Source organism: Rattus rattus, chromosome 2 (genome assembly GCF_011064425.1).
Source record: "Rattus rattus isolate New Zealand chromosome 2, Rrattus_CSIRO_v1, whole genome shotgun sequence".
NCBI classification, from domain to species: Eukaryota; Metazoa; Chordata; class Mammalia; order Rodentia; family Muridae; genus Rattus; species Rattus rattus.
In genome coordinates, this window is record NC_046155.1 from 73,283,522 (window position 1) to 73,305,037 (window position 21,516).

The 21,516-nt window shown below is 42.7% G+C and overlaps 1 protein-coding gene across 2 annotated transcripts in view; it reads right to left on the reverse strand.

Annotated features, from left to right (window-relative positions):
* Window positions 1–21,516, reverse strand: part of Inpp5f (inositol polyphosphate-5-phosphatase F) — a 78,914-nt gene that overhangs the window by 32,707 nt on the left and 24,691 nt on the right. For both annotated transcript variants that reach the window (XM_032892484.1, XM_032892485.1), the window contains exon 3: window positions 4,304–4,440. In XM_032892484.1, coding sequence (XP_032748375.1) covers window positions 4,304–4,440 — 137 coding nt within the window. The remainder of the gene's footprint in view (window positions 1–4,303; window positions 4,441–21,516) is intronic.

Below are 21,516 nucleotides of genomic sequence, written 5' to 3' on the forward strand. Positions count from 1 at the left end.
CAGTGAACAACATGGTTTGGGTCCAGAGCTTGGTTAAGTTTAAAGAGCAGTAATTAGGGGAGATGTGTGTGTGTGTGTGTGTGTGTGTGTGTGTGTGTGTGTATTGCACACACACACACACAGTGCAATCCAACTGGCACAGGAAGGAGGAAGGAAACATGAATATGGATGTGTTGAGGCAAGAACAGGGAACACAAATGATAGCTAGTGAGACAATTAAATGTTTTATTTTATAAGCTGCCTTACTCATGGAGATCAACAGGTCAACAGAACAGTAGCTAAGACAACTATCTTTGTTTTTATTTCCTCCATCTGCTTTGTGCCTACTATCCCTTAGCTTCTTATCAGAAAAGCAAAACACTCTAAGAGCTGAACATTTATTTTTGAAATTTATTAAAATTTCATTTCCTAAGGACTGGAGAGGTGATTCATCTGTTAATTGCATTGCCAAAGGACCCAGATTTAATTCCAGGCACCTACATGGCTGTTGGACACTCCTGTCCCAGAGGACCCAACACCTTCTTCCAGTTTCCAAGGGCACCACACATTCATATGGAACACAGAATACAAGCAGGCCAAACAACCACACACATAGAAATTGTCAATTAAAAAGAGTGCATTTATAAGCTATGTCCTGAGAATACATAGCAGCCATCATTTACTAGTTGGCATAAATATTTATTTATGAGTTTTTAGTATAAATACTCATCTGGTTCTTTAGGAAATACTAATGTCTTGTGGGATAAGGCTTTAGATTCAGTTAGGGACATAGATAACATGGAATAAACTTTCTGATATGGTTTGAGAAGAGAAATGCCCTCCATTAGCTCATGTATTTGAGCTTAGTCCCAATTGGTGGCACTGCTTGGGAAGGTTCTGGAAGCTCTGGGAGGTGGAGACTACTGGATGAAATATGCCACTGAGGTGGGCCTTGAGGTTTTATAGCCTTGCCCTATTCCTGCTTGCACTCTCATGCACTCTCTCACTTGGCTCATGGCAGCTCATGTGCCTTCCTTTCATCTCTCTCTCTCTCTCTCTCTCTCTCTCTCTCTCTCTCTCTCTCTCTCTCTCTCTCTCTCTCTGGCTCTCTCTCTGGCTCTCTCTCTGGCTCTCTCTCTCTCTTTTCCCCCCACCCTGACTCACTCTCCTGGGTGAGGATGAGAATGAGATCAGAGGGTTGGGGATTTAGCTCAGTGGTAGAGCACTTGCCTAGCAAGCAAAAGGCCCTGGGTTCGGTCCCCAGTACCGAAAAAAAAAAAAAAAAGAAAGAAAAAAAAGAGAATGAGATCAGTCTTTCCTTGCACCTGCTAAAATACTTTACCTGTCAGTTGCTATACCTTCCCTGACATGATGGATTATGGCTCAGAAACCATAGCCAACTATCAAACCTGTTCTAATTTGCTTGCTTTATAGTATTTTATTACAGCAATAGAAAAACCAACTAATATACTCTGTGTGTGTGTGTGTGTGTGTGTGTGTGTGTGTGTGTGTGTGTGTGTGTTTTCTGAGGGTAGGGGTGACAGAGAAACAGACAGACTCACTCACTCACTCCCTATGCATCCCTGGCTTGTCTGTTATTTGTTATATAGATTAAGCTGGACTTGAATTCACAGAGACCCACCTGCTCCTGCCTCTCAAGTGCTGGGATTAAAGGTGTATGCCACCATGTCTGGCTAATACACTTTTTTTCTAATACATTTTTAATATTACATGCAAGTGTGTGCACAAAACCAACTAAAAACAGAACTGTAAAAAGTATGGATAAAAACATTCAGATAAGAATTACAGATCTGTGGAACAAAGTATAAACTCACTGAACTACCTTAACCAAAGCTCATGCTGATGAATATTCTAGAAGCTTCTATATAATTACTTTTAGAAAGGACAAGTATAGATTACTATACTTGTTATACTGAGCTAAAAGTCAGCCCTATCAGAAAATAGTGATAAGAAAAATGATTTCTTGGAACCCTTCCAGTCAAAGTATTTTGTTTGGACATGATCCTCAGATGTAGACACTAGGGTCATCTTCCCTTTCCAGCAGACTGTAAGCTCTCTAAAGTGTATGAGAGGTCCTTATTACAACTTTGATTATTTTTTAAAATTTTCACTACCATAATCTCCCACAGTTTTTTTATTCTCTTACAAGTTATACTTCACAACCAAGATTAGAAGCTGATGTTGCTGAAGAAAAGGAAAACAAATGGTTTTGCTTTCAAATTTGTTATCTATATCCATTCTGAGATAAAATTTTAAACAGCTTTCTGATGGGAAAGTGGAAAACTGTGCTGCACTCTATTTCAGCAATGAGATACAGCACATATGATATGCAGGCGGGGAGCAGAAGCCCTTGCCGCTTGAAGGGTGTTTTCTCAAACTGCATAATGCATGGTCTCTCATTTTTGTGAGCCCTAAAGTTCCACCCATCACCATACACACACATATATTTCTCAAATGATACTCTATACAGGAAAACAGTATGGCAATTTTCAAAAAAATGTAAACAGAATTAGCAAAATGACCCAGGAACTCTATACTCGGGGGAAATGCAAACCTCTGTATACCAAAAGCTTGTTATGCATAATAGTTTAAAAATGAAAACAACTCAAATGTTCATCATCTGATGGGAAGTTAAACAATAAAAGCACACTCACACAGAGAAATATTATTTGCCAATAATAAGGGAAAAAGTGCTGAGAAATGCTACCACAAGTAAACTGGCAGGCAGATACGCCACAGCCACCTCAGTTCAAGCACAACTAAGGCAGCAACTTCAATTCTAATACTAGAATCTGCAATAAAGCCATTTCTGCTCCAATTACAGAAGAGAGCCAGGCTGCAGCCAACCAAGGAGGCTGACCTGACGGACAGCGGGAGCACTGTGCTGGGAAGGGCGACAGCGGTGGGTCATACAGAACAGTAAATCAGAGGGGTGAGCTGCAGAGAAGACGTGCTCCAGCTTCCCCTGACAAGTGCTTATGTTAGTGCCCATGAGAGACAGAGGAGTTAGGTGGGAGAGCTCCTTTTAACTGAGTTTACATGAGCAGGTTTAAGTTAATATTAGACGATCAGAAACACTTTTATGATTTTCAGCATCGGTGTCCTTGCCTCTCCTGTTACTCACTGTGGCAAAGCTCCTTCACTGTGATATAAATCAAAAGTAAAAGGGAAAGGAATGATAGTAACTTCTAAAACATTCACCCAAGGAATGGAGATACTTTCTCTACAGTTACTGCATAGTTTGAGTGAAAACCATCCTCAGTGAGTTCTGGCATTTTAATACTTGATCCCAATTGTTTTGTGGAGGATTGGGCAACGTGGATGGGGCAGGCTTTGAGGTTTCAAATCCATGTCATTCCCAGTGTACACTCTGATTCATGTGGTGATTTAAGGAGCTCTTGGCTTTTGTTCAAGCCAACAATTTTTGCCACTCACTGCCATGATGGACTCTTAACCCTCTGGTCCAAATAAACTCTTTCAGTTGCCTTGGCCATGGTGTTTAAGGACAGCAACAAAAAGTGTTACCCTCCCCCCTAATTTGCACAGGTCATAACATATATTCCATTGCTAACATGAAGCACAATAGGCACTGTAGTTCAAACAGCCTGTCATTCTAAAATACACAGTTATGCTGGGCATGGCTCAGCAGGGAAAGGGCCTGCCACACCCTGGGGCCTGGATCTGAATCCTCGGCACCGATGTAGGAAGTCATGGACGGGGGCGTGTGCCAGTAACAACCCCACCACCAGAAGGTAGAAAAGGCCAGACAACAGTGTAGCCAGTCAGTGAAAGACTGTCTCAGGAAGACAAGTGCTAAGCTGGTCATGGTAGCACACACCTTTAATCCAAGCACTCAGAAGGTAGAGGCAGGAAGACCTCTGTGAGTCCAAGGCTAGCCTGATCTATGTAGGGAGGTCCAGAGTAGCTGGGGATACATACTGAGACCCTGTCTCAAACCCTCTACCCCCCAAAAGAAAACAAGGAAAGGTAAGTGGTAGGGTACATGAAGTTGTCCTGTCCTCCATGTGCACACATGAGCACTTTCATGAGCATATGCATGCACACATTCATACTCTCCTCTTCCACACACAAGCACATCAAGAACCAATTATGCCATGAGGGAAGCTTCATTTTCATCTTATTCAAAGATATCTTCCCCTCAACCCTTAAAGTGGCTCTGCTTCTGTCTTACACACTGCAATTCATGGTCCTGAAGGGTCTGCTGTTAATGCAAGGTTTGAAGACACAAATTAATGTCTGCTATCACATCATCACTGTGACCGTCCCCTCGATGCCACCTTACCTCCAGCTCAAGCTCCTGAGGTTCCATTTCAGAAAGTGACAATACAGCAATCTTGGTGACTTTACAGACCTCATGGTCTCCTGGGAGTTTGCCCACCAATGCTTTCTGCCGAATTAAAATAAGCCACCACGGAAGATCTGAAAGAAAAAAAATCTAATAAATGGATGATGTTCATAGAGTGCTGCCAGCCTGGGATGAATGGCCCAACAGTAACAAATGTAAGACACAATAAAGACACAAAAGTCCCTTAAACACAAGATGTCCGGTCTCCCTCACAGCAATGTAAATTTTAACGCAGACACTTGTGGTTAGGCTATGGGGAAACAAGAACTCTCACACAGCAGTGCTGGCAAGATACAAGTGGAAAAACACAACTGGATACAACTGGAAAAACAATTTATGATGCCTATAAAAATAAAAGTATTGGGGTTGGGGATTTGGCTCAGTGGTAGAGTGCTTGCCTAGGAAGCGCAAGGCCCTGGGTTCGGTCCCCAGCTCCGAAAAAAAGAATTAAAAAAAAAAATAAATAAATAAAAGTATTTTATGATAAGATGATTCCTGCACGTAATAAGTGAAAAGCTTGGGTATGTTGCTAATGTATATAATATAATATAGTGTGCTACACTCTGAGATGCATCCACATGGTTCTATAACATTATAACGGATCTGGGAAATTCCCACTGCCTAGTGATATAATGGCACAGTTCAATGTGCCACGCATGTTGATTTGATCTGATCTTGTTTGTAGTGATGAGGAATTCTGGTATAAACAAACTTTGTATGTTGTCAGTGGTATAAAAGTACAATATACAATTATATTCAGAATGCAAAACTTAATTGAATATACACAGTGTGTTACATTTGCCACTGATTTATTATGGAGTATTTGCTTTGGGGCAGTGATTCTCAACATATGGGTTGCAACCCCTTTAGCAAACCTCTATCTCCAAAAATATTTACACTGCAATTCATAACAGTAGCAAAATTACAATTATGAAGTAGAAATGAAAATAATGTTATGGTTGAGGTCACCACAACGTGAGGAACTAATTGTATTGAAGAGTCACAGCGTTAAGAAGGTTGAGAACCACTGCTTCGGGGGATGGTACTGAATCCAGGGCTCTGCCCACCAGAGTAACACTCTTACTGGGCTGCATCACCAATCCTACCTACACCATTTTAAATTTACTCTCACGCCTGCTTCTCTTACAGAAGACTCCGCTTCAGTTCCCAGTACCCACCTGGCAGCTTACAACTGTCTGTAATCTAGATGCAGGGCATCGAACACACCCCTTCTGACTTCCACAGGCATCAGGCACTATATATATACATACACACACACACACACACACACACACACACACATATATACAGGCAGGCAAAACACACACATACAACAAAATAATCTAAACAAAATCAAACAGAAGTTTTTAAGTTTGCTATAAAACACATCAAGATAACACTGGCAGTCGCCTCACACTTCTATGTCATATTTATCGTAACACTGGCCTGAATCAGAAGGCTATGTCAAGTGGTTTGATTATATCAAGAGACTGGTCTCTTACTAATGGTCCTACAATGGTGAGGTCACTTATAACCCGCTTATGAAACACTCCAGTTATTAAGCAACACATACTGCACTCTGATAATTGAAGATATATTTTATTAAACCAAAGCGTGCACACACACACACACACACACACACACACACACACACACACACACACACACACACACACAAAGCAATAGTCCCTCTTCACCAGTAGCTTTACTCTCTGTAGTTTTACTCTCCTGTTGTCAACTCTGGTCTAAAAGCACCAAATGGGAAATTTCAGAAATAAACAATTACAATGTTTTTAATCATAGGTCATCAAGATGAGCATGGGGGTGGTCTGTAATTCCAGCTGCTAAGGAGACTACGGCAGGAGGATTGGGAGGTCAAGCCAGCCTGGACATCTCAGCAAAGGAAGGAGCCAGCAGACTGGAGAGATGGCTCAGCAGTTAAATATACGTACTGTTCTCGCTGAAGCCAAGTTACTAATGTCTGCATGGCAGCTAGTGACCATCTATAACTCCAGCATCCAGTGATCTAAACACTCTTCTGGCCTCATGGGCACTGAAGGGCTCTCTCTAGCAGGCCAGAGCATGGCAAACAGGTTTTTTCTTTTACCTTCTCCCCCATTCCCTTTGCCTCGCTAAACTGTTATTACATTCCTAAAGCTACCTTCCAAGGTCTAATCCCTTATTTAACCACTTCCTCCCCCTGGACACTGGACACTACCAAGATACAGCTATCAAAATACTGAAGTCCAACAATCAAAAGCCTCCTTTGGAGTACATAATTAATATGCCCAATCAAAATTAACCCACTCGTCCTAACACAGGGCTCCCCAGTTTTCCTTTATAAACTGTCACTTGCCTATGGGCCACATTGGCTGTCTCCTCTCTATCCAGGCAGTCCTTTTGTCCCTCCCAGACAAAGATCCTTTCCCCTCTCCCTCATTCTCTTCCCCCTTCTCCCTAGTCCTCTGTCTCCTGCCTCTGTTTCTTATTCCCTGTCCTTTCTCCTTTTGGGACAAATAATCTCCTTTGTGCTGAGACTTGGTCTTGGATTGTCTTGTGCAGACTCTGGTCTTCTTTGGTACTGCAAGCACATGGTGAACAGATATACATGCAGGCAACACACACATATAAAATAAAATAATATAAATCTTTTTTTTTTTTTAATGAAGAGAACCAGTGAGGTGGCTCAGTGGGTAAAAGCACTTGCCACGAAAGTCTGACAAACTGAGTTTGATTCCTAGACTCCAAAGTGGGAAAAAAATGTTGGCCTCTAACTTCCACACATCCTGTGGAGCGAGCACACACACATTCACATTCACATTCACATTCACATTCTCTCTCTCTCTCTCTCTCTCTCTCTCTCTCTCTCTCTGTGTGTGTGTGTGTGTGTGTGTGTGTGTGTGTGACAAATCAAACACATCACACACAAATAAAATGATAAATAAAATTTAAAATAAAAGATAGGGAAAGGCTGGAACATAGCTCAGTGGCAGAGCACTTGCCTAGCAAGTAAAAAGTCCCAGGTTCGATCCCTAGCACTTCAAAAATAAATAGATAAATCGCATGCCTTTCTCACTAGTATAATGAAGTCACATGACATTGCACTCTGTTTCACCAGTGAACTCCTCTTTGTTCGATGTATCCGTGCTGTATATGTCACTCTCATTAGTCTTGCAGTACTTGGGCTTACCAGACTGACTAGCACAGTATCAGCCCAGTTCAAGTAGCCTACACAGCACCCACTGCAGTTACACTGTCGTTTGCCATTCAACTCACTTCATCTCATTACTGCAAAGCTCTTATTAAGCCTAATTTGAAAATTCAAATTTATCAAGGTATTACGATTAGAAAAACTACAGTAGCGTTATGAACTGTTTATGACAGGATACATTCTGAGGAGTGTGCTACTAAGTGAGTTCATGTGAGAACATTTAGGGTGTACTTGCAGACTAAGATGACCATGATGCCAATAGGCCATGCTCTTACTGGGCCACTGTGGTATCTTACCGTTGACCGAAATGTTGCTGTTGGATGTAGCTGGTCTTTGCTACTTGGTGGGTTCTTCTTTTCCCACCCTTTATCTGTCCCACCCCCCCATAACTAGGAGATAAAGAGAGACAGAGGGAAGAGAGAGCGAGATCATTAATCTAATCTCTTTCCTTTTGTTTCCTCTTTGAGCACAACCACTAACAAACCTTAAACACTCTCTCTAACCCCCATCAAACAAACAACCACCACTGATCCTGCCTGTCAGGGCCCTGGCGTTCATAGAGCCTCTGAAAACATTTCCAATTCCAAACGTCACACAACCAGCTGCAGCTGGCAAAACCACATCTCTGCTAGAGCGAGAGGCAAAGCATAGACAGCGACTACTTGTTCCAGTTCTTAGAACAGAAATGCTTCAGTCAACCAGAATGTGAGAGAACTCAACACAAGATGCAAGGGGCAAAGTATTCTATGGCAAGTTGAAAACAACCAAATTTAGGACACAAGAAAGAAAAAAGATGCCTAGGGCTGGAGTTATAGCTGACTGAGCCATCATGTGGGTTCTGGGGATGAACCTAGGTCCTCTGAAAGAACAAGTGCTCTGAACTACTAAGCTGTCTCTGCAGCCCCAATATACTTTTTTTTTTTTTTTTAAGATTTAAACATTGTAGATAAAACTAATATTCTCTTAATTGCCTTTGGCCACCATCCCTTACTCCACGGAAAGTCTTGACTGGACTCCAACCTCTACTTTGTTAGTCTCTCACGTGAGAACCACAGAGATAGAGAAAATGCTTATTATTTCTTAGGTTAGTCCTACAAATTTTGCTTGAGGGCGTAAGAAACAGTATAGCAATTACCTATTTCATAGTTACCACTCAGCTACTTGTTCAGACGCTTCCTGATTTCTCTCTCCACACAACCAACCCTGTAATAAAAAGGGTTTCTTATATGCTTGCTTACATTTATGGCCTAGCTCTGCAGGCTAGACTCCTGAGGCCAGTTACCCCTCCTAGAAACAGAGCCCAGAGCTACCTTAACAGTCACACAGTGGTGTGGTTATGAGGACCAGTCACAATAGTTACACTTACAGTAATCCAAAGATGGGGTGGAGATCAGTTATTATTGTACAGCATAAGACTTAAATTGTTATTGTTGATACAACCTTGTTGAGACAAAGTTTCATAAAACCTACACAGGCCTAGAATTCACCATGAAGAATGACCTTGAACTCCTGATCCTCCTGCCTCCTCCTCTCAAGTGCTGGGACTGAAGATGAGAGCCACCAAAGTCAGGCAAAGTTTCAAATTCTAGACGGGCTTCTGCAGTTTAATACCTCAGATACCTACACAAAGATCCCTGCATTTTACCAGTGATTTCAGAGAATGAAAATATACTGGTAACGGGGGGGGGGGGGAGATTAAGATTTGTTCCCTTTCCTTTGTTCTCTGTAAGCTTAAGAATAAGAACATTTGCATGTTTCTCGTCATTTCAAACTGACATCTCAGGGACGAAATGTGAGCAGATGACTAATCGCTCTCACTGAACCTCGGAGGCTGCTGCTCAGATGCACCTTTTTTTTTTTTTTTTTTTTCAGAGCTGAAGATCCAACCCAGGACCTTGTGCATGAGAGCCAAGCCACGGAGCTGCAGCCCAACCCACATACGACTTTTAATTTTCCTTCTGGTGTCCTGGTCACCCTGTGAGTTTTGAAATGTTCTCTCTGTGTGCTTCTTGCCTTAAACCTACTTTGATAGTAGCATAACTATACCAGTTTTTATTGTTAATTTGTACAATTTTTTCCCTTCTTTGATACAAGGTCTTCACTGTGCAGCCCTGGCTGGCCTGGAACTCACTTTTGTAAGAAACATTTTTTTACAATGAAAGGTAGATAGTTGGCAAGGACTCGTCTTTCCTAGCCCTTCCTCTTCCCCCTTTGTGTGGATCAGAAAATCAAAAGAAAGTGTGAAGTGCGCTCCCACCAATGGCATGAGACGAGGGCCAGCTAACGATGTCAAGCACAAGAGACAGATTCCGCCTTGGCCAGGTGTGCTTGCCAGGCTATGTGGGACTTGGTGCATAGATTTTTCCAAACAGAGTTGCCAGGCCAAGCCAATTTTGCTTTGTCCATGTGTCTGTCGCTTGTGCAGCGCTGAGATTATTACTTGCTTCTACCACTGTGGAGACTAGGCTGGCCTAGAAGTCCAGAGATCTGCTTACCTCTACCTCTGCCTCCTGAGTGCTGGGATTACAGGTGGCAGTTTCTTTGTCATAACTCTTTACTTCCTGCCTCTGTATACATATAACACCTACTATGTAAGCTATTCATCTTGCAAGCAGCATGTAAATGGATTTGGGTTTCCAGTGTTACAAAGTCTTTGGTTTTTTATATGAAATGCCACATCTAGTGTGTATCATCTGTTACTCTTGTCAGCCACTCCAAGTATGTCTTTAACTTTCTTCACTTCTTTTGAATTAAGTCTTTATTGTTGTGGACATCAATATAGGAAGAGAGCTAATATCCATCTCCAACCTCCATAGGCACATATACACACACACTTGCACAGGTACTCATTCACACAGGCATTCACAGTACACAGAGAGGTGGGTGGAGTCCCAGAAGGAGAACTCTCTGAAAAGAGCCCCTCGGGTTGTTAAGGACAACAGTGGAGTGTGTGTCTCAGGCAGTGCTTCAGCACCACTAACAATGGACCCAGTTAATTTTAGCTTTATGTGACATCCTGGTTTTGTTGTCCATCTGTCTGTCCATCTGTCTATCTGTCTGTTTGAGACATGGCCTACTTACAGTTCTGGCTATTCTGGAACTCCCTTGCAGACCAGGCTGGCTTCAAACTTACAGAAATCCACCTGCCTCTGCCGTTGTGCTCCACTACACCTGGCTATGTGATATTTTAATGGTTAATTTGATATGTCAATTCAACTAAAATAAGTAATATCCTGATAACTGGGTACATGCTACCATCAAGAGGTGATCGGCATTTAAAATGGTAGACCAGTGTGGATGAGCACCAATCTGCTGAGGGCTGGAGAGAACAAAGGAAACGGGGAAGGACTGGTGCCCTCTGGCTGACCTCTGGCCCTGAGAGATTGGTTCCGTGGTTGTTGGGCCTTTGGGTCTGGACCAGGTCGTGTAGTTCTAGCTCCTCCAGACATCTGTATTTGGGCCTGCACTGGAGCCACTTCAGAGGCTCTGCTGTTTCCCAGGCTTGCAGATGGTAGGTCTGGGTCTTGTTTTGTTTCTCTAGAGAGCCCTGGCTCATGCTGATGTTAGACAATGAAGCAGAGGCTGCTGTAACAAATCCCTAAAACTGTGAGGCAGCTTTGGGATTAGACTGAGCAACAAACAGCAGGGGCAGGAAGTTAGAAGGCACACACTGGGAAAAGCCAACACTGTCATGAATGAACCCTTAAAGGTGATCCAAGCAACCACTCAAAAACTAAAAACCTGAAGAGAAAGCCCAGTCTTCTCAGGACAAGACCCAAAGCAATTCCTGGAAGTCCTAGATGGAAACATGTACTGGACAATGTTACAGAGGAAAGACTTTGAGGTGTGCTCACATTTTACTGTCTCGTAGACGGTAGAACCGAAGAATAATGAAGAGGCTATTTCTAAGTAAAATGTCATTGCTAAATGACTCTTCTTGACTGATTATGGTAAAATTCAAGAAGACAAATATGACTCAAAGGCACAATTGTTAAGCAAAAAAGGAAAAAAAAAGCAGAAGCAGAACTTTAAAAAGAATCGACTACTTCTCAACCCATCCATGCTGCAAACTGAGAAAGGCAAAGGCACTCTGAAAACAACATTGCGGCCCAGCATCTGTGTGGCCAAGATTAGTGTAGGTGAGTAGGCCTGGCTCTCGTGTAGGGGAGGCCAACAAACATTTGGTGAAAATGTACGGTGTTCTTCAAAGCCAGGCAAGAATGACTCCAAAGACGGCTCTGACACCACGAGCCCGTCTCCTCGGTTTCAGAAAGGAAGACTACGGCTGACTCACTTTCACCCGGCCAGGTGGCTTTTAGGTAAAGCCAGGTGGACACGGACACCCAGCATCTAAGGGTCATGGTCCTTCCTGAGTAGGAGAGCTGGGGCAGGGCCTCCAACTCAGTAGGTCTGGGAAGTGGAACTTGATTACTACAGTTGCCATTTTTTCAACTGTGTGTGTGTGTGTGTGTGTGTGTGTGTGTGTGTGTGTGTGTGTGTGTTCATGTTATGGTGCACATATGGAGATCAGAGGTCAACCAGCGGGAGTCAGTTCTCACCTTCCACCATTCCAGGAATCAAACTCTAATTGTCAGGGATAGTGGCAAGTACCTTTACCCACTGAACCATCTCAGTAGCCTAAGGTAGGTATGTATGTATGTATGTATGTATGTATGTATGTATCTATCTATCTATCTATCTATCTATCTATCTATCTATCTATCTATCTATCTTTCAGTCAGCTCTCCTCCATGTGGATCCCCAAGGATCAAATTCAGATCATCAGGCTTGGGGGCCGCCTCCTTTACCCTTGGAGCCATCTTATCAACCCGTAAACTTTTACTCTCAGTGCCCAGAGAACTCACTGAGGAAAACAACTGGAGCTCGAAGAAAATGAATGGAAAGTAGAACGTGCAGAAGGCAAGCTCCTAGCTCTGCCATCAAAGGAGAGATAGGTTGTGTGCCAGTAAACAACCTCTGGGGGCTCGGAGCCATGGGTCACACTCATCACTGCTCTCCCACAGAGGAGGAGCCATGGGTCACACTCACCATTGCTCTCCCACAGAGGAGGAGCCATGGGTCACACTCATTGCTGCTCTCCCACAGAGGAGGAGCCATGGGTCACACTCACCATTGCTCTCCCACAGAGGAGGAGCCATGGGTCACACTCATTGCTCTCCCACAGAGGAGGAGCCATCTGCATCTAGGAGACCAGATTCACAGCAAACTTAAAGGAGTCCAGAAACTCTGGTACATAAAACCACACAAGCTGAGAGAAGTCATGAAAAGAGAACACCAAGTACTCCTAACCAATGCGCCATATTCCCATTGGATTTTTACCATTGCTACTGTTTGTTTGCTTTTGAGACAAGGTCTCACAGTGTAGCTCTGACTGTCTTGAAATTCACTAGGCCTCTAATTCAGAGATCTACCCTACCTATGCCTCCTGGGGGCTAAAACTAAAGACGTGTATCACCACCCTCAGCCCATGTCTTTTAGTTTAAATGAATCAGGAGCTGGGCAGATGGTTCAGTAAGTAAAGTGTACTTGCCATCAAACCTCATGACCTGAGTTCAATATCCTAGGACCCATATGGTAGAAACAAAGTACCAACCCCCACAGGTGTCCCAACATCCACACAATTCAAATGCCCACACAACGGGGAAGGGATTGCTCTGTTTTGAATCAAGGTCTCTGTGTGGCCTCCACTGACTTAGAATAGCACAGGCTAATCTTGAACTCATAATCCTGCCTCTGTATCCCACTTGCTGAAATTATAGGTTTTCTTCCATAACACTCAGTTTTAATGAGTCTGAGGCCCTTCATTGAGATATAAATTATATACCATAATTTATATATAATTATATATATTAATATAAATATATATATATATATAAAAAATTCCATGTAAGAAACGGCCAGGTGACTTAGCAGATTAAGACATCTGCCCCCAAGCCTGACAACATGAGTATTGGAACCCACTCACATAGGCACATGCATGGGGAGTGCTCTCTCTCTCTCTCTCTCTCTCTCTCTCTCTCTCACACACACACACACACAAACATAGGACCTAAATTAGTCAATTAATTAAATGTAAAACATAAAAGCAAAAGCACAAGAATTTTAAACTTAAAAATGAAAAGTAAACTTTAAAAATGTAAGAATACAGCACTCAGGAGGCAGAGGGTGGTGGGTCGCTGTGAGCCTGAGGCCGGCTTCATCCATATTGAGATCGGGCCAGCCAAGAACACATAATGAGACCCAGTCTCAAGAAGGAAACAGAAAAGCAACGCCTTGTAGGAAACTCAATGACCTCAATCGATCTTCAGTTGTGAAAGCCTCATCATAGTCACAACCCAGGCTGTTGGTTTGTTGCCATTATCTGGCTTGTTTGTTTTTAAGACAGGGTCTCCTGCAGACTGGACCAGCCTTTTGTTTTTAAGACAGGGTCTCCTGCAGACTGGACCAGCCTTGAACCTGCTTTGTAGAGGCCCTTGAATTTCTGATCTTCCTCCCTGCCTCCTCAGTGCTGGGATCTCAGGCAAGGGCCACCGGCTTTCCTACATGTTTCCAACAATGTGACCTGTCAGTAGATAATAAAAAGTTTATTCCCACTTGGACAATCTATATAGATATGAAACTCATGTTTAAATTGGATTACTGTGGTGGTTTTAATAAGAACGCCCCCCCCCGCCCCGCTCATATATTTGAATGCTTGGTCTTCAGGGAAGGGCATTAGTTGAGAAGGATTACAAGTGTGGCCTTATTGGAGTGAGCACGAGTGTCAATGGAGGTGGGCTTTGAGGTTTCAAAAGCCAAAGCCACACCCAGTATCTCTCTTTTCCTGCTGCCTGAGCATCCAGATGTAGAACTCTGTTACTTCTCTAGCACCAGGCCTGCTTGCCTGCTGCCTTGCTCCCCCCCACCATGATGAAAATGGACTAAACCTCTGAAATTATAAGCAAGCTCCAACTAAATGCTTTCTTTTATAAGAGCTGCTATGGTCGTGGTGTCTCTTCAGAGCAATGGAACACTGGCTAAGGTACACATCATCTAAAGCTCTGTCCTAGGAGCCAGGCCTCCATAGAGCTGAGATCTGCATAGGCTCTTGTCTCTAATGCCCTTGAGAAATAGGTTTTTCAATGGCTTTGGAGGCAAGTACTGAAACAATGCTAATGACAATCAATTTATGCAATGTTAAAGCATATGAAATATTTGTCATTAGTCCTATAGCAAGGAAGCCCTTGATATAAAAACTACAGTCAGTTTAAAAATCATATGCACAATATATTTTACCATCTTAATGACTGAGACAGATTCACCACTTCCAAACTAGGAAAAACAGATGGTGAGTACTATTTTAATGAATGAGATCTACGCAAGTGAGTCTGTCGGTGACTATTCAGTACTATGAGAACTCATTCATTCAATTACTAAACAAAGAGATATGCCAAATTAATCAAGACAATTTTCAAATGATTTCTGATATTTCATTCGATATGTATCTTTGCTAATGAATATCTGCACTTCTTATATTTTGTTAGTTCTTACCTTAATTGAGCCTATCTTCTTGGACTTCAAAGTATTTTAACTTAAAGAGCTTCGGAGGCATGGCCATCTGGCACCTGAGATTCACACAGAGTCCTGACCCAAGGTCACCATGTGATCTTTCAGTCTCCCTCCTCACTGCTCCGTCAGTCACATTTGAAAAACAAGTCACCATGCATCAGAGACAACTGGGACTGGAGAATGCCCTGCACCGCTTTAGAGTCAAGTGCTTCTACCAACACCAGGTTCCTGCCGTGGGCTGAGCCGTCTCTTCTGTTACAGTCCTCACCTTAGAATGTGACCACATTTGGAGACAATCTCTAAAGAGGAATTACATTAAAATGAATTCACCAGCGTGGACTTTAATCCAGTACAACTGGCTTTATTATTTTTTTAAATTCTTTTTAGTTACACATAATTATGCAGGTTATGTGTATGTACATGTGGACACCAATGACCAAAAAGGCCAGAAACACTGGACTCCCTGGAGCTGGTGGCCATTGAAAGTCAGCTCACATGGGTACTGGAGATGTAACTCAGGCCCTCTGCAGGCCGAGTGCTCTCAACTGCCGAGCCAGCTCTAACCCAGTAGTGTGATCTAAACAATAGTGTTATCTAAAAACAAAAACCTCTGAAGACAAAGGCACAAGGGACTGGAGGCCAAGTGAAGACGAGGGGAGGGGGGTCGCAGCCATCTGTAAACCAAGAAAAGGGGTCCCGGAAGAAACCAACCCTGCCAGCTCTTCAGTCTCCAGCACTACAGGAAGATGAAATGCTGTCGTTCAATGCCTCCCACAACCGAGGGAACTGGTATAGCTCTAGAAGTCACAAAAGCCTGCTGCTATATTCCTTGAAGTCCAGAGTTCAGTGACAATCACGAGCAGCAGCACAGCTCGCCCACGCCATTTTTAGACTGACAATGACATCTGTTCAAATAAAATCATGTTCCCATGACACTAGGCAAGAACAGGAGTGCCTGCATTCACATGTAGAGAGTCAGTAGGAGGAAAGGGGGGGAAGAGAGCTTCCACACAGACGTCTAAATCCCCTCATGTCCTTCCTCCTCCTCACCCCCAAATAGTAAGACACCCCCATGGGACAGTGCCCCAAAATACCAGCTCAATTCTGGCATACAAGGAGCAGAGCTCCTTCCGGCCAGTCTGACTCTGAGCAAGAAAGCAGGGGATGAGGCACCCTGGAGGACGGAGGATGAGAGGGGAGAGGAGAGGAGGGTGGATCTTCATCCTTCAGTGAGGAGCTGGGGGCAGATCAGCACAGGGAAGGGAGAAAAGGCTGTGGGGGCATGGGAGAGTGGAGAAAGAACAACAGAGGCCCCAGAAGATCCCCATCTGCTTCTCCTATGGTTTCCTTCTTCTAAAACCAAACCTCCTAAGTGACCAAGACTAGGACCAGATAAGGATAAGACTAGTGAATAATTGAAAGACTTGTTCTGCTCTTTTTTCCATTGTTATTGTCTTTCCCCAGTTCATTCCCTCTTCCAAAACGTCCTGTATTGCTATGGTCTGTACGGCCTACACAGGCTAAGCACAGACTTGTATCCCGTCAGCAAGGGAGAGATGTGTGGCAGGCACTCATTTCAATTTAGCCAGTGATGATAAAAGACAACTTAAGGTTCTCCCAAGGTTACTCCCTGCTGCTCTGACTGCCCCCCTCATCTAGGTAAGTGGTCTGTGAACTAGGTGACCTGGGAGATCCTTGGCCAAGCAGGACCAATAAGCTTCTTCTCTACTGTATGAGCCAGACTCCCTCCCTAGCCAATCTGTCTGATTGCTAGTTTGTCTCTCCTGACTACAGGGAACCTCAAATTAGGCTTGAAGGATGCGAACACCATCTTTAGAGCAGAATTCTTTTTCTACATGTAACTAGGTCTCGGGCTGGAGTTTGGCTGGTAGAGAGTCCTTGCCTAATGTGCGTAAAGTTCTGGGTTCAGGCCCCAATGCCACCTGAACTCCTCCCCAGCACCACGTATGGTGGTGCATACCGTAATCTCATCACTCCAGAGGAAGACAGGAAGATCAGTTGAAGGTCATCCTTGGCTATATGGGAAGTTTGTGGCCAGCATGGGCTACATGAGACCCCCAATCTCAAAAAAGAAAATCAAAGAGAAATAGATAAAGGAGATGTGCAAAGAGAAATGGTGGTGAGGGACCTCACATCCTATACCAAATCCACTTTCAGTTTCCTGGGTTCTTATAAAAAGTGTGTTCATACCAGCTGATAGATTTTCCCCTTTAAGTTAAGCTGATCGATTCATATAACTAAGAGAGCCTTGATTAGACAGTGCCTTGCAGTTTTACTAAGAACCTTCAGGTACTGCCTCGTTCAGCACATAATGGGCAAATCACTCTGGCTCCTGCTTTATAGCTTAGGAAATAAGGCCCTTGACCTGGAGGGTTGTCTTCTTGGCTCCCAGCCACTCCCTGAAAAGATGTCCCCACTACTCAGGAGAAAGAACAGGACACCAGCATAGAAAAGAGGATCCCAGGAGAGAGGTCCTGTAAGAAGAGAGCCATGGAGAGATGCAGAAAGGCCACATGAGGTCCAATGTGGCAACCTAGGCAAAGCCAGGGACTGCACACTGTTGCTGTCTTAAGCCACTCAGCCTTTAGGAGGGCTGATCACACAACAGATAGTGAAGCAGATATTAGAGTTCGATAACAAATAATAAAAATAAATATTAACAGATGGAGCCTGACTCTTAGTCTCCTGACTGATTCCAGTGATTTATTCACTGCTCTGAGATGTGACTGAAATTGGAGAAAAATAATCAGAAGTTTCATACACGTCATTTACATAATAGAAAACGAATTTTAGCTGAGAACATCCAGCTGTGAAATTATCTTGTCAGTATGTAAATGAATTAAAGATATCTGTATGTAAATGTGGACAGGTAGGGGAGTGTTACTAAAATCCTTAGCATGGTTACACAATGGCTGAATGCTTTTCTCCTCTATGCTGAAGAAAAAAATTTTTTCAAGACAGGGTTTCTCTGTGTAGCTCTGTCTGTCCTGGAACTTACTCTGTACACCCAGTTGTCCTCAAATTCAGAGATCAGCCTGCCTCTGTCTTCCCAGTGCTGGGATTAAAAGATACACCACCACTGCCTCGCTATGCTGAAGAAAAATTTAAAGACCACCAAAGACAGAGCACACAACAAAACTCAGAGCAATGTTATTTATAACAGGGCAAAGGAAATAAAGACCCAGAAGAACTAAGCAAGCCAGTGAGGGAAGACAGCCAGCTCATGAAATGTTCAAATAAAGGAAGAACAGGAACTCTAGTTCCATGTATCAACACAGGTTAACCTCAAAAACATTAACAATAAAAAGAAGTGGGGAAGGAGGCATGGTGGCACAGGAGTAAACCCAGAAGTCAGGAGGTGGAAGCAGGAAGGTCATCTTTTGTTATGTGGTGAGTTTGAGACCCACCTGGATATTTGAGACTCATCTTAAAAAATAGATAATAAACAGAACTGCCAGGCACAGTAGTGCAACACCGTTCATCCCAGCACTTAAGAGGTAAAGGCAGCTGGGTCTCTAAATTCTAAGCCAGTCTAGCTTGGTCCACACAGTGAATTCCAGAACAGCCAGGGCTACATAGTTAGACCCTATCGCAAAATAATAATAACTAATAAATAATATAAATAATACGAAGAAGAGAAAGGCCAAGTATAGTGGAACATGCCTCTTATCCCATCATTCAGAATGTAGAGGCAGGCTCTCTCTGTGAGTTCTAGACCAGTCTGCTCTATATAGCAAACTCCAGCCCACTCAGAAATACACTGTCAAGACCCTGTCTCAAGGGGAAAAAAGAAGAGAAAAGATTTAAAAATAAGAGGTTAGCTGATCAGGAATAAGTGCCAAAGCAACTTATGCTCCAATAACACATAAGCACCCACTGAGCACAGGCACATGTGCTCACGTACCTGAATTCCTGCAAAGTCCAGGGCAGTGAGCTGTAACCCCAGCTCTGGGCGGACAAAGACAAGATGCGGGAGCCCACTGGCCAGTCGGCCCAGCTGAAGCCATCAGCTCTAGACTCAGTGAGACCCTGAGCCCATCTATCTCAAACAATATAGTGAAGGGCGAGCAGGGAGATAGCAAACACTGCTCTCTGATCCCTACAGTCTGCACATGTATGCACGCTCACTCACACACACACATACACAGACAGACAGACACACACACACACACACACACACACACACACTCCAAGAGAGAGGGAAAGGGGAAGGGAGGGGGGAGGGAGGCAGAGCCAGAGAGAGAACAAATAATTTAAAGGAATTTTCATAAAAATCTCCAAAATGCAAATTGGCACATACTACTTAGGAATATATATATGAGAAAAATAATAATTTTCAATGAAGTAACAAAACTCAATAACTGATTGCCTTCAAAGGAAGAAATGGAAAAAATGGCAGTGATTGCTCTGAAGTCACCAGTCATAAGTCACTTCTTAATCTGGATAAGAAATAAATGTGCACACCTTATAAATGTGCACTCTATACTATTTATCTGTGATAAGCAGTCCTGTATGCTTATAAAAATGTTTCATAATAAGAACATAATTTAAAATATGATCAAAGAATTGTTGCAGTAAAAATAAAAAAGGGTGGAACGGTCTCCATTGATTATACAGCCATAATCTCATTTGGTAGAAATCCTTATGTTTGTTACTAAGCTAAAGTTATGATCTTTTACATTGGTACAGAATTTATTTGATACAAGTTTAAGTTTTCTTTGATATAAATTCCTTATCGACTTAAAATTAATATTGTTACTGTCATGTATAGACATTGTGCCCATACAACACATTTAAGTATACAAGGCTTATACCCAGTTCTTTACTGCTATTAAAAAACTAATCTTAGGGGGCTGGAGAGATGGCTCAGCGGTTAAGAGCACCCGACTGCTCTTCCAGAGGTCATGAGTTCAATTCCCAGCAACCACATGGTGGCTCACAACCATCTGTAAAGAGATCCGATGCCCTCTTCTGGTGTATCTGAAGACAGCTACAGTGTACTTAAATATAATAAATAAATAAATCTTTAAAAAAAAAAACAAAACACTAATCTTAGATGATTAAATATGTGAGTTAAGGGCCAGACAGTAAATTCATGGCTCTAAGTTTTAGTGTTAGAGTGCTTTCAAGATAATTTATTAAGATAATTAACAGACAACAGTCCAGATTACTTACATAGTTAGATGGTTTTTTTGAAAACATCAGAAATCCACAAAATATGACATTTAATGTTATTTATCTTTTGTTGAGACCCGTTTGCTCTAACAACTCCCCTTTGGTGGATTCAAAGAAGAAATTGAACATCTCCACCTCCAGGTTATTGTGGTTAGACAGCCACTAGGCAAGACTGGCCTCAATTCATCTACAACTAAATATTGTCCAGAAAAAGGACATATTATAGAATAGTTGACTGATAATTTCTGCCAAGTCAGAGTGATCAGCCCTTCAAAATTCTGCATTTCAAAAGTTTGCTAGATGATCCTAGACCAGAAGGCAGAAGACTTGCTCTCATGTATTGCTGACGGGACTATGCAAATAGAAACTGTTCTCTATAACCTGTCTCAGTTCTAGAAGCTGTGTTAGGCTTCCTATATTTACAGATATACTGGTCATTCTCAGATTTCTATGGGGTCGAAGACTGATTATAGTCTCATAGCCTACACAGGCTGTTTAGCTTTGAGAATACATATTTAATTAGACAGTTATCAGATAGTATGCAAGCTAGCCAGGATATAACATGAATTTTAAGCCTTTCTTAAGCTGAAATGGATAACCAAATGTTCTGTTTAACTGATAAAGTGTTGGACTGGGTGTTAGATATATTTTATACTTTTAATTACAAAATAATAATAGTTGTGCTCAGCTTATATTTGAGAGAAAAGTTTTTTTTTTAATTAGACAGAAAGGGTGAAGTGTAGGTTGATGTCAATATGCAGGTGAGAGCTGGCACCAGGTAGCTCAAGGCCACGACTGGACAGTAAAATATAAGGTGGGGACAAAGCTTTTGTAAGCAGGAGAGGAGAAGGAAGGAGAGTCAAGATGGAGACAGAGGATGACCCAGATCCGGGTGGTCCTGAATTGCCAAGGGAGTTGGGATGGATTTCTGTAGGCAAATTTATCTTATCTAGGTGGGCGGTTTATATCCTTATCAATTGATTGTGAGTTTATTGTGTGGATGCATTGTGGACTGAGAATTTAACATATAAATCTGATGTTGGGTTACAGTTTGTTGAGTCTTGATTTTAAGGGGTGGTTGGGAGTTTATATCATAACTATTGGGGGCAGATGTTGGGAACGTAAACAGAGCAGTGGCAGAGCGTTACAAGAGGATAGCTGCTGCTGGGACCAG